The sequence below is a fragment of the Dermacentor andersoni genome, chromosome 4 (assembly GCF_023375885.2).
Source record: "Dermacentor andersoni chromosome 4, qqDerAnde1_hic_scaffold, whole genome shotgun sequence".
Lineage (NCBI taxonomy): Eukaryota > Metazoa > Arthropoda > Arachnida > Ixodida > Ixodidae > Dermacentor > Dermacentor andersoni.
Genome location: NC_092817.1, coordinates 112,554,241 through 112,567,617, shown reverse-complemented (window position 1 = coordinate 112,567,617; position 13,377 = coordinate 112,554,241). Strand labels below are relative to the sequence as shown.

The window sequence follows — 13,377 nt, the reverse complement described above, 5'->3', positions numbered from 1 at the left end:
AAAAAGGACTGAATTCAGAGGGTGAGTCATACGGGGAAAATTTAGAGTAAATAAACCTTGCAGCTTTTCTCTGCACCTTTTCTAGGCGGGTGATATTGTGTTTGCTAAACGGGTCCCTGACAACGCATGCATATTCAAGTTTCGATCGAATTAGTGAATTCTAAGCAAGTAATTTTACGCAAGGGGGAGAATTTCTGAGCTTATGTCTTAAAAAGTATAGTTTACGGAATGCGGTAGAGCAGATGTTATGTATATGTAAATTCCATGATAAAGTATTAGTGTGACACCCAAATACTTATGTTTAGTCTCTTCCAGCAAAGGTGACGAACCTAGCCTGTAGTTATAAGAAAGTGGAGCTTTTTTGCGACAGAAGCGAACAAAGACGGTCTTATCAGTTTTAAGTTTCATGTCCCACGTTTCACACCATTAAAAAATCTTAGCCAGAGAGGACTTCAGATGGATTCGGTCGTTAATTGAAGTTATTTCTTGAAAAACCACACAATAATCCACAAACAACCTGATTTGGACATTCGGATCAAGTTCAGTAGTAATGTCATTAATATATAATAAAAACAATAATATCCCCAGCACACTTCCTTGGGGCACGCCACAGCCGACCGGAAGGCAACCTCATTGTTGCTCATTAACTGCTACAAATTGGTAGCGATTGGTTAAATAGCTTGATATCCATATGAATAAAATTTCCGGGAGGCCAATGCGTCCGAGCTTTAATATTAGTTTGTCATTGGGAATTCTATCGAAAGCTTTACTGAAGTCAAGAAATACTGCATCAATCTGACCGTTCTTATCAAGGCATGAAACGAGTGACTGTATTACTGACACTAGTTGTGTAATTGTTGAGTATCCTTTTCTAAACCCGTGCTGGAAATTAGAGAGGAATGCGTGCGCATCAAAAATTCATCAATCTGGTTGGCAATTAATAGGTTCGATTAGTTTACAACATGATGATGTAAGTGGTACTGGACGGTAATTTGTATTAATGCGTGGTCACCTTTCTTGTGTATTGGCACAAGCCTGGCTATCTTCCAGTCACTCGGTAATTGTCCATGAAGTGATGAAATACGAAATAGAATAGCTAAAAACTTGGCAGCAGATTCAGCATATCTGTTCAGAAACACGTTAGGAAGGTTGTCAGGACCACATCATAATTTAGTTTTTAAATTTAGTAACATAGAAACTACGCCAGCGTATGAAGTAAAATTTACATCACAGGGGTGAAACACTATGTCATTGCATGGACGAGCACCGCAATTTGAAAACACCGTGAAAGTAGTCATTGAAGTGGTGCGCAGTGTTCTCGTGGTTGGTAACTACAGAACCATCAACCAAAATTTCCGACAACGGTTTCTTTTTTTCACTTGCATAATTCCAAAACTTATTGGGTTCCTCTTCAATGAAATTTGGCAGCACTGTATTAAAATAATGTACTTTCGGAGAGTGTACTGCATGTGCAAGAATTTCTTTTAAATGCTTTAAATGATGTAAATGGAAGCGCTGTTTCTTTAATCTTTATATATTTCGCTTTAAAGTGGATTATTTCACAAGTCATCCACGGCGCTTGTCTACAAACAAATTTACGTTTGCTCGGCACAAACTTATCTATACCGTAGTGGCACATATCTTTAAAAGGGCGCCAAAGTGTGTTCAAATACGCAACATTGGAATTGATAAGGCATGTTACCAAATGTTCTATAGTGGATGCATCATCTGCACGTGAGTAGTCTTTGAAAGAACAATGTTTCACAGTGTTATTAGATTGAGTAAAAGCGACAATGAGTAAGCGAACACTGATAAGCAGGTGGTCAGAGATGCCTGCCACAACTTCAACAGTGCAATCAGGTAATCCTCTAGGCAAAAATACCAAATCCAGTACAGATTTCCTAGTTCCTTGCACACGTGTCAGTTCCTAAACTATTTGCATTAGGTCAAGTGTTACCATCATGTTAAGTACACTGTTTAAATTATTGCCGCTTTGAGGAAGGGATTCAAAACGCTCCCAATTAACGCCTGCCAGATTTAGGTCACCAATAAGTAGCAGCTTGCTTCTTTGGAACCGAGACATGTGCTCTTGCAGTTTGAACAGATAATCAGGTGATGAATCAGGAAGTCCGTAAATCGCAAACAGAATGAAGCCATGGCCCCAGCATGAGATCTTTATGCACAAATATTCAAGGACGGAAATTTCTGCCAAGAGAACAGCCTGTATGTGGTCTTTAATTAGAACTGCAACGCCCCCTCCCCTGAAAGGCCGATCCCTACGAAAAACTTGGTAACAATTAGGGAAGATATCCTCGTCGGCAATTTCAGTCCGCAGCCGCGTCACGGTTATGACGGAAATGTGTGGGTCATGTTCTAGTAAAGAAACCTGAAGGGGTTGTGTTTTGTTTACTACACTGCGAGCATTTAGGGTGATTATGCGCAAGTGCTTCTCAGATTCTTTGCAAAAGCATCAAGGCTCTGGCTGCTCAGAGAGCTGATTGTTTATGTGGACGCGCATGTTTTTTTGTCTCATCCTAAAAGAACAAATCTTTATGGACCCTAAATTTATGATGAAGTAGGTGTACTTTTTTACCTTGCAGTTTCTCATCTTTCGCGCTTTCCCACAGAAGCTTCGGTTTCTTTAGCGCTGCTTGCGAGTAATCATTTTGTCCAGACATGCCTAAATTCTTGAGCTTGCTGCAATTTTCAAATATAGGTTTCTTTTCGTTAAAATCTTGCCGATAGATGATGACCGGTCGTTTGCTGCCTTGTCGGCCGAGTCTGTGAACGCGGCCGATTGATTTGCACTGTACTTGACGCTTATTCCTCATTACCTCGGTGAGAACTCTTTCCTTGAGGGCCGCTTCCCTTTCGTCGCCACAATCAGAAACGCCATGAATAATTACGTTTGACCACCTATTTCTGTCTTCGATATCAGTTGGCTTCTTTGACTGGAAGCCAATAACGTTTTCTACAGACTTTAGAGTAGTTTGAATCTGATCCCCTTCCGTCGGAGAAGATTCAGATAACCTTTTGTCAAGTTGGGTGTGCGTCTGTTGAAGGTTATTTATCAATGTTTCTACGTTAGATAGTTGGACTTTCATTTTTAAAATATCGTTACGGATAACAGTTTGTACCCCCAAGCAACTCTTCAAACAATTCATTTTGCGTGGGACCTGGGTTTGATTCAATGTCCCCGCAGATAAGCAACTTGCACACAAGAAGAAATTCATAGACAATGTCTAAACACTTCCGTGCGCCCGGCAGGACAAAAATGCCAAGACAGTCAGTCCGTCGTTGCATTTATCATAAGAAGAAAACAAACAAAGACACCAAGGACAGCATAGCATAAATTATTTGTAGTTCTTAATTGAATTGAATAAATGATAAATAAATGGAAATTAAATTGGATGAAAGAGCAATTGGCGGCATGTGGGAGGCGAACCCACGTCTTCGCATTACGGGTGCGATGCTCTTAGCAATTGAGTCTACCGTGGCGCCGTATTCCCATGCACTTTCCTGGATGTTTATGCTTATCTACTAGAACTAGCCCTTTGCATATTTTATATACTGTAGAGATGAGGAGTGCTCGGTGCTGCAGGCAATACGATACTGCATAGAAGGTACACGAGAGAACACACAGCGTTTATGTGCCTTCTATGTTCGTATCGTCGTGTCTGCGCTATAACAAATTGTATCGCGACCTAGCAACAGGCACAAATAGCTAGCCGCAACCTGCTGATCGAGTGACTTGTCGCACTGGTCAGCACCCGATCAGCGTGGAACTTCGTATTTGGATGCACATTACCTGCTCCTGCTCAGCATGGCGTCCTGCAGAACTGCTCTTCCTCGAGCGATGGCCCCTCTTGACTCGACTTCCCTCCCGAATTGCGCTGATCGCTGTGCTGTCCTGGTCAGGCTGTCCTGGCTTTGGTGCCGGTTCGGAGGCCGCCGTGTGTTGACCGCTCACCTGTATTGTGCGTGCGCGGTAAGTAGAGCCGCTATCAAACTCAAGTAGGACAATGAAGATGCGTTCCCGCAGACTTTTTGAAACGCAGACTTTTTGAAAACACGGGCTGTGAGCCACAAGCAGAACGCTTTGGAAGGAAGATGTATTAGCGTAGTACGACCAGTGTACACTGATAAGAAATCTCAAACAGGCAGCAGGACCATAAGAAAGGCGTCTAAACTCAAAGCCCAAGGAAAATTTAGAATTTCATGACCGTTATTTCTGGTCATACAAAGTACACTGGAAGCAAGAAAGAACGATGAAATATTATTTCGTGCGGGAAGCAATCAAATCGCTTGCTAGATAGTTTTAGCTTTCCCGTATACTTCTCACGGCACAGTATTAAGAAATTGCGGCACACCCCATCCCCACGATGACTGTCAATGGTATTGGGATTAGCATTAACGCTTCGCACTATAGTCATGCCATGGTTCCGTCAAGCTTGTGAATAAATAGTCAGGCACACTGAGCAACAAACGTCGTTCTGTATCATTCAATATTCCTTCCTTGGATACCAGCGGTAGGTGCAAAATTCAGGGAAAGAAAGACTGAAGGATTGAACGGCAGAAAGCATTCGGGAATGGATGAAACCATCGCAAGGATAATGTCGATGTTAATGCCATTACAATTAACGCTGCCGACCGTAATGCCACGCATATACGACACGTTTTTCGATATATAGTCAGGAACATTCAGCAATAAACGTCGTGCTGTGATATTCAATCCTCCTTCCTTGGCGGCCAGTGGTGAGTGGTAAATTCCGTTAAGAAAGGACGGAATTAATCAACAATCAGTTAACAAATCCCATTTCAACAACGTAACATCAGGCGTGCCGCATGGATCGGTATTGAGACCTCTACTATTCTTTATCTACGTTAATGACCTTACCAATAATATTTTCTCGCCAATGAAAGCTTTCGTGGACGATTGCTTTATATTTGTGACATTTTAAGCCCGTCTGGTCAACTTGTGCTCCAAGTGTCTTTGATACTGAAATGATTGATTGATTGATTGATTGATTGATTGATTGATTGATTGATTGATTGATTGATTGATTGATTGATTGATTGATTGATTGATTGAAGTTGCCCTAAGCAACGGTTCTGCTTGGTGCTACTCTTGCATAATGAAACTTGACACCACTCAACGCAAATAGTCGAGTTTCGCGTCGTACTTGTAACAATGAGCATTGCATGTACTTTGTAACGCTAGCTTAACGCAAGTTAACACTTACAAATACCTCGGCGTGTCTACTTCTGACAATCCTTCGCGGCAGATTCATATTGATTATGTAATCAGCAAAGTTAACCATGAGCTTGGCTACATTCTGCCGAATTTGTTCCTTGTGCCCTCTACTCTTAATGTACTCTTACGTAAAACGCTCATACAATCCAAACTTGAGTATGCGTCATCCATTCGGGTCCCACAAATTACCACGCTCATTCTTAACCTCGAAGTCAATCAGTATCGCGCTGCTCGCTTCATATTATGTAACCTATTTTGTACTGCATGCCTTAGTCAAATGAAAGTAAATCTTAACCGGTCTAACCATTGATTGTGTCGCAAAATCTCACGTCTTTGTCTTTTCCATAAAATTTAACACTAAGCCCAAACCTGCGTGATTGTCTTTTTTTGCCAGCACCATGTATGCAATTTCCGCAGTGACCATCAGTCTGAGGTCAACGTGCCCAACACTCGTACCAACATGTAATTATTTCGTGACATGGAACTAGCCCTGACTGGAACCGCCTCCCAGCTTCCATTGCCTCCACAATCAATGTAAAAGCCTTAATAATGTTGTTTCTGGATATTTCGTGCAATCCTAATTGTTTCATTTGTTAGTAACTTATGTTATGCGCCCTTATATTGATGTACTTTTGCGACCCCCACTCCTCTCTCTAATGCTTTGGCTTTGAGAGAAAGTAAGTGAAATTTGAATAAATTAATGAAAGCAATATATATTGAACGAATGCATTGATGAATTAATTTATTATTTAATTAATTATTGCCAATGTATTTTATTTTACCTCAGCATTCGGCGTTTGGTTGCTGTTGGGCTTTTTAGAAGAACGCCTCCGCTTCGATTTCTTGGAACCCTGCACTGAAGTGGCCGTTGATCGGTCGGGCTCCTGACGCTCCATATCAAAAAGTGGGTCGTAGGGTACGAGAACCGGCGTGGACGCTCTTCGCGATCTCTGTAAGATGGATAGGAATAAAAAAAAAAAAAAAAAAGACGACAGCGGGGATCAGTCGTTGCTGACATTGAGATCACCTGTATGATCTGTCACCGTCGCGTCTAATCTGATGGCTTATCGGCACACACTAGCTAGCATAGGGGCAGCGAAGAAGATCATTTTCGTGAAATGATGCATACCTTGTCGTCAGTGAAACTGGCTCACTTGCACCTCAAATAACGGCCTGGCAGCTTGCAGCCCACCGTCGTTCGTCGTTTACTTCTCCGTGCGCGCTCACGAGAGCCGTTCTCAAGAAGCCCGCCGTTCACGAACCTCTTTCTCTTTTCCTATATTATAATAACAATAACAAGAAGTGTAATTTTCACCTGGAAGGTGGCGCGTTCATAGTGATAGCCAGGTATTGGACTATTGCACGAAGCGACGTTCGTAGTTTTTTTTTTTTTTTTTCAGCCTATATATTGCCAGTGAACACTGGCTTACTACCTAAATGAACAAGCATGGTGTGAAGCGCGCAGATACAAACCTCAGCAGATCTCGCGAGATGAGCGCGATCACTCGCTCTCACAACGTTGGCGTGAAGAGCGCCAGCAGCGCGCAGCGAACGCTTCGTGCTGCTGCCGCCCGCTCCACCACGTGTGCGAAACCTCGATAATGCGACCTCCAAAACTGTGGGCTTGCGGAAATGTAGCGCGCGCAAAGCCATCAGCCACCACGGCTCGCCGTATAGCTTTGCACCCACTGCAGATTACATACACGATAAGGTACGCCGGCCGCGTATACTGTATATGCGCTCGGTCGCGTGTACAGCCGTGCGGAGCGACAGTTGGACCAGTTGAAAAGCGCGCTCTCCTACTCTGGCGCGCAGTTGATCGCCTGACCTTCAACTGACTTTCATACCGTCATTGTCTTTCCAACGTCCTCATTGCTTCCGTGGTCGCCATGCCATCACCGTTATTGTGTCGTCGTTAGTCATCGTCATGCCTTCGTGGTCCCCCTTTCGGCGATAATCCAGTGTCACCATCCGTCTGTCGTCATGCCGTCTTCGTCATTCAATCATCGTCATTCCCTCTTTATGCGCAGCATCTGCATGTTCGAGCACCACAAGTTCATGTTGAGCAAGATGTTGCCCAGTGAAAGTTTGTCTGGCGAGGTCGTCGCTACAGCGTTTTTCGCGAACAACGAAATCTTCAATTAAACAGGCTGCCACAGATGGTATCTGCACGTTTTATTCTTTCAAAAATAATCCTAAACTAAGTTTCTTCTTATTTCAAGAATGTGACCATGGCTGGAGGCTAATTAGGGAGCCCACAACACTTCCGGGGCTACTGCGAAATCACTAAAATGAACACATTGGGGGACTACGTTCGGGGACAGACATGGGGGGCTACATTTGCAAATTATTATGATTCACTTTTGCTTCCTAATGTACTTTACCGAAGTAGTCCCCCATGCAGTACCCGAATGTGTTCCCTTTAGTGCTTTCGCAGTAGCCCCCAGAATCATTGCGGGCTTTTGTATACGAGTGGCGAGCCCTCTCCCGTGACGTCAAGAACCGCTAGGCGCGCCGCGCGAACTAGGCGCTCCTTCTTCTCGCTGATAACACCTGCTGGTGTGGAATAGAGGTAACGCTTTCGACTCTCACTGCAAAGCTTCCTCGGGGTGGGCTGGGCACGAATCCGCCTACGGGCAAACTCATTCCGAATTTTTTTCTATTCAAATTTGTTGGTTTATTCTACGTATATGTGTCTACGTAACCACTTTCCATACATTATTACTTTTTTTCTAAACTCTACGTCGATCTCGTACATACTACACTTACTTTTTAGCGTTCCTACCTTTAAATGTACCACCACCACTGGACACCGGGAAAGCGCCCAATGAGCCAAGTAGTGCTTTGGATGGATGGATAAATACAGCTTTCTTGTACGTCCGGCAAGGTTTAACGCGACCCGGGCTCAGGTCTCCCAAGGGGCAACGTTAAGGCCCTGTCTCAGCGCTGCCTCGCGGGCTTGCTGGACTGCCCACGTCTGGATGCCGAGGTCTGAGCTGCGCAGAGCGGCGGCCCACCTCGACGACAGGGTCTCCGGAGTAACTGCCATCCCTCCTATGACTACATTGCACTCCCACAGCATGTGTTTGAGTGTTGCTGGTCCTTCCTGGCACAATTTGCACGTGTCGTCCTGATGCTTATCTGGGAAGATACGCACTTCACACTAAAATAAAGCCATTTGAACAGGCTGACTCGTGGGCTTGTTAACAGGTTAATAGTTGGCACTTCAAGTGCAATAGCAACCCTTCCGCTAAGACAGACGCGCAGTGCAGGCTCCAGAGGAATTTCAGCCATCTGCAGTTTTTGAGAGCGAGCAACTCTATGCCATATTACATGGGCCTGCCAAATTTTTAACACCCCCCCCCCCCCCCCCCCCATCTCGAACCGAAAAGCAACAACGGGCGAGCAGTGGGAGATGGTGCTGACTAGCTCGGCATTGGAAGCTCAGCGAAAGCTGATCACCAGAGCCAAAAGTGCTGCCGTCACACTGGGGCCCTGGAATGAGGGCTCCACCCACCACCGGGGATGCACCCGTCTCCATGCGCAACCAAAATAACCTTTTTTTTTCTCTTTCTCTCTCGTCGCACATTTATTACCGCGATTATTTTTGCATGCCGAAAGCTAACGTAGATCAGACTCATGATTGAACAGATCATTGAATGGCTTTGAGTGAAAGCAGCAGTTACTTATGAATGAAGCATGGAAGCATTTGAAGAAGCCATTTCGTTTAATGTGCGCGCGTGACTGATTAAGAAGACCCGTATTTACTAACTAATCTATTTCATTTTTCAATCATATTACCTAAACTCTACGTCGTTCGTGGCATATCCCTCACACTGGCTTTGTGCCCTTAATTGAGGCTTGATCATCATCTTCTTCTTCTTCTTAATCATCATCATCATCACCATCATCCCGCCGCCCGATTCTTGGCCTATCCCTTTTAGTGCGTGCGAGTTCTGACAGAGGTTAATCATTATCATCACCATAAGAACGGCGCAGGTTTGGGCACGGCTTCGTTTCTGCGGATGTGTGGACGTGTTACGCTGCCCCAGGTGCCATGGCTGATTCGCAAGGCGCTAGCAAGGTGAGAGGTTGCCTTACAACATATGCTACATAAATGAGGGGCTCTATGCAAGGAGAGACGAAGAATTTTATCGCGATATGTAACGAGAGATTTACCTGTGGTACATACGTCTAAATTCACACCACAAAAATTGCCTTTGAGAAATCCGAGAGAGAGAGACAACTTGTTTGATTAAAGGAAGCGAGGGGAAAATTTGAATTTTCGCATTCCGATTACCGATGCTGGTAATCCAGAGGTACTTGAAAACATGGCACTGTGTTTTCTTAAAAGTGCCGGGGTGGCACTACAGACCACGAACGTCCGTGCCTGTGCACGGTGAGCCTCTTTTTGTTTCTTTTCTGCTGATATTGTCTAGTGCAGGGGATCCAACCGGATATAAGCTGCCACGAGTTTTCTATCAGTGGTCTCTTAGATCTCTTAGTAAAGAAAGAAGACGGCACCGCGCGCTTGCGCGTGTGAATCGTCGGAATTGCAGCGCTGTTAATTGCTCCTAATCGTGCTTCTGGAGAAAGAAGCCCGCATGCCCTTTAAGGGACGAACATTTCTGCATCCGTGTCGGGCACCGGAATATCACGTACCATTTAAAACTGTAGCTGATTTCAATACACTGGGCACCGTGACCGATAACATTCTCCTTTTGCAGTTGGCATGGCGGCTTCATTATTTTCAAACGCGATTGAGAGAGTTGCTCTACGAAGGCGCAAGAGCGCAGTTACGTAGTTTTTCTTTTTTTCATACCGTATAGACTCGGGTAAAGGCCACACCCGCATCAAGGCCGCATCCCCAACTTGGCAGGCCAAAATTGGGAAGAAAAAAAAGGAAATTCCAACAGAGAAGCATCGCGTCTGGTGCCCTGATACCACGCGCATGATTCTGTGATTTTTCACGTGCTGCGTGTTTCCGCATGCTGCTACTAGTTCACAAGAACTGGGGTGAGCAAAAGTCAGTGGCTGGGCCGGCACCATTTTGAGAAAAAGGTTCAGTCCCATGTAAGGGTCGCGCCTCGTCATAACTGTTAAATGCGGCCCTTACACGAGGCTATACGGCATTTCTTTGGCTTTCTTCAGAGCCCGCAAAAGAGAACTATGTAATAAATACCGTCATGGAAACAACTTCATTGGGTGTTATTGTGCTACAACTTTTTAAATATGACTTGTGTCGTACGACAACTATATGATATTTATCACAATGAAGCGTAACCAATTAACCGGCTTAAATTTCAGTTCTTCTAAAATAGTCTGATTACCTCAAGACGACTACAAGATAATATGCTATTGGTCTCGTTCGTCTACGATATACCACTCTATTTTTGTAGTTTGGTCTCGGTTAAGTGGAATGCACGGTATAAGCGCATGGAAAGTGTGGATTTGACCTGCTTGTTAACCGGGCTAGTTCATCGGTAACATTACAGTCTTGGTGACGCTGGCGCACAGCCCTATATCAGTAAAGAGGTTGCCCTCTACAGTGAGTGTCAATTGCAGCAGTTCATTTGAGGCAATTCATCTCATTAACATGCATTTTTGAGCCAGGTTTGTGCGACAATTCAACAATGCAAGCTATAGAAAAATTTTTTAAAATGTACCAAGACATTGTCCGTAAATAATCAATGGAATTTATCAACTTAAACAAAAACGTATCCTATGCGACACAGTATCAGCTGTAAAGGCTAAAAGAGCGGGCTTGTATTCTCAAAAAAGTAGTTACGTTGGAATTGTTCTCATATAAGAGCAGACACCAACAAACTATGACGTCATACATATTTACGAATGCAGTGCGCCAATGGCAAACAGCACTTACGAAGGAAAACGGCCGTGAATTTCGCCACAGCTATTTCTTGCGCTTTACATACCTGCATTCATTGTTATTTTTGCCTCCTACGCTTGTACGAATGCCCTGTATTGAATGGCCAGGATGCATGTTTTAATAGCGGAATACAAGATATTTGGAATGTTACGTTGAACGCAAGGGAACACACTTCAAGTGGGGCGTTTTGAGTCGAAAGAATCGAGCGAAACAAATGTGAAAATTCGCCACTGCATGTCTTTTAGTATTGACTTTCGCATGTCCCCTACACATGGCCAGAAATTATTGCTATGAAATTGTTCGCGTGGCGTCGGACGTTCTCGTTGTTGTTATTTTTGATACATGTACTACACATGTGTTTAAAATTATTCTTCATAAAGATGACAGGTGCGGTCGCTGGAGCAAGTGGGTTTGCAATTGTAGATAACGCATACAACGCCTTTTTTCAAGCGCAGCTCATAGGCGCCCGTCGTTCCGGCGGCGAGCGTCAGTTTCAGGGTAACCGAGTAAACGAGCGCAGCGAACGAAGAAAGAGTGAATGCAGAGCGCCGCAGCTGAGGGTGAGAGAAGCGAGGAGGAAAGCGGAGAAGGCGCGTGCAGCGTAACCATGAGGTGGAAAGCGGGGGAGGAGGGTATGGCTATGGCGAAAGAGCATGAAGTAAAGCTAAAGTGGTAAAGCGTAGTGCGGCGACGGTGGCCACGAGATGGCGCCAAAGTAGTGCGCGTCGTCTGGGAGGTCTGTCTGCGGCGGCTGCGAAGAATCGCGCCCACGCCTCATCCACGCGCTACCTCTCGCGATCTCCAGATTAGCGATGCAGTCACGCCACACTTCGCTCCATTTGCGACGTGCCGCGTATGATAGATTTTCCGCGCCAGTCGATATACCACGAAATGAAAACACGTATAGACTTGCGGTCAAATTCCGCATTAGAGATTATCGTAATCATCGGTGAATTCTTTTTTTTTTTTTGGTTGTGGGCGCAATTCATAATAATATAACCGGTAACGCAAATTTCGAACAAAGCTTCGATTTTTGGAGAGTGGAGAGTGTTCGTTTTCATTTGTGTTCTTTTTCACGGTAATGCGGCAATGTATAAGAAGACGCGGCCTTTCGGGCTCTTGACTGAAGACGCTCTTCGCAGTGCAATAGAATGCGCAAGGACGTTCACGGTCAGCCACAAATGTTTACAGAGCACAACTTTTTTCTAAAGAGTGAAAAACCCACGAATCTTGGCTGTACAGCATCAAAGCATCAGCGTACCAGTCAATAGTTGGGTTTCCGACGAACACGATGGTTCATTTATTTAGAACCGCCATGGCCCCTAACCGAGTTCTAATTTATGTCTGCCCCGGAAAACGTGCGGCCGCAAAGCTTTGCTGTTGACTGTGCGTCCACGTGATTCTACTTGTGTTTGGCTAGTGCAAACTGTAGCTTATACTGGAGCGTCATAATGCGAGAAAACGTGTAGTATTTGTCTGCTATTGCCAGATCCGGTTTTGGAGTGGTTCACGTAAAATGATGATAGCCTTAAATGTTGTTACGGATGAGATGGATCTATTTACGAGATGATCGAGCAGGCGTAGAGACGAGATCGCAGGCAGTCAGGTATTTTCCTACACCGAGCGCAGTTCTTCAATCTGCTCATTTTCGGCTCCGCCACGAAGCTTAACAATACAACTAACGTAAACATTTTAATAGCTTCGTGATTCTTTTAGCAGCGAGGCAAATTGTACGCCTGCAAATAGCCCAACAAAATCGTTCCATTTTGTTCCGTGTTTAAGGATCCTTCCAAGTTCTACAGCACGAAAATGACCAAACTTGCGGCTTTGGTGGTGTGCTGATTGTCCGCAGGTTGTTAAAATAATATCGGCAACACCTTGCAGTGTTACTAAAGATATTAGGGTGACAAAGAGCAGACGACGCTCAACATTAGCCGAATAGCCATTTAATGTCTTTATTTGTACCCTTGTAGCACGTACGTGTGCAGTGGATAGTGCAATGGCAGAGGCCTGTGGCCATCTGTAGTTGTCTGCTCACACGTGACGCAATGTTTTGATGTGAATTTCTGATTGACAATAAAACAGGTGACTGATCAATAAAACAGACAGCTATGTGAAGTTTGGCGAATATAATGTCTGTAGATCTGGCTTTCTCACTTGTAGCATATTTGTTTTAGTTAGCAGCGGAGGATGCTCAGCGGTAATGGTGTGCACATGTCGCCCACGAAGTCGCTCG

The 13,377-nt window shown here is 44.6% G+C and overlaps 1 protein-coding gene across 1 annotated transcript in view; it reads right to left on the bottom strand.

Annotated features, from left to right (window-relative positions):
• Positions 1-6,150, bottom strand: part of LOC129386384 (acetylcholinesterase-like) — a 42,916-nt gene extending 36,766 nt beyond the window's left edge. The window contains exons 1-2 of the mRNA XM_055074239.2: positions 6,037-6,150; positions 3,809-3,970 (exon numbers count right to left, since the gene is read on the bottom strand). Coding sequence (XP_054930214.2) covers positions 3,809-3,970; positions 6,037-6,150 — 276 coding nt within the window. The remainder of the gene's footprint in view (positions 1-3,808; positions 3,971-6,036) is intronic.
• Between the last annotated feature and the right edge of the window lie 7,227 nt (positions 6,151-13,377).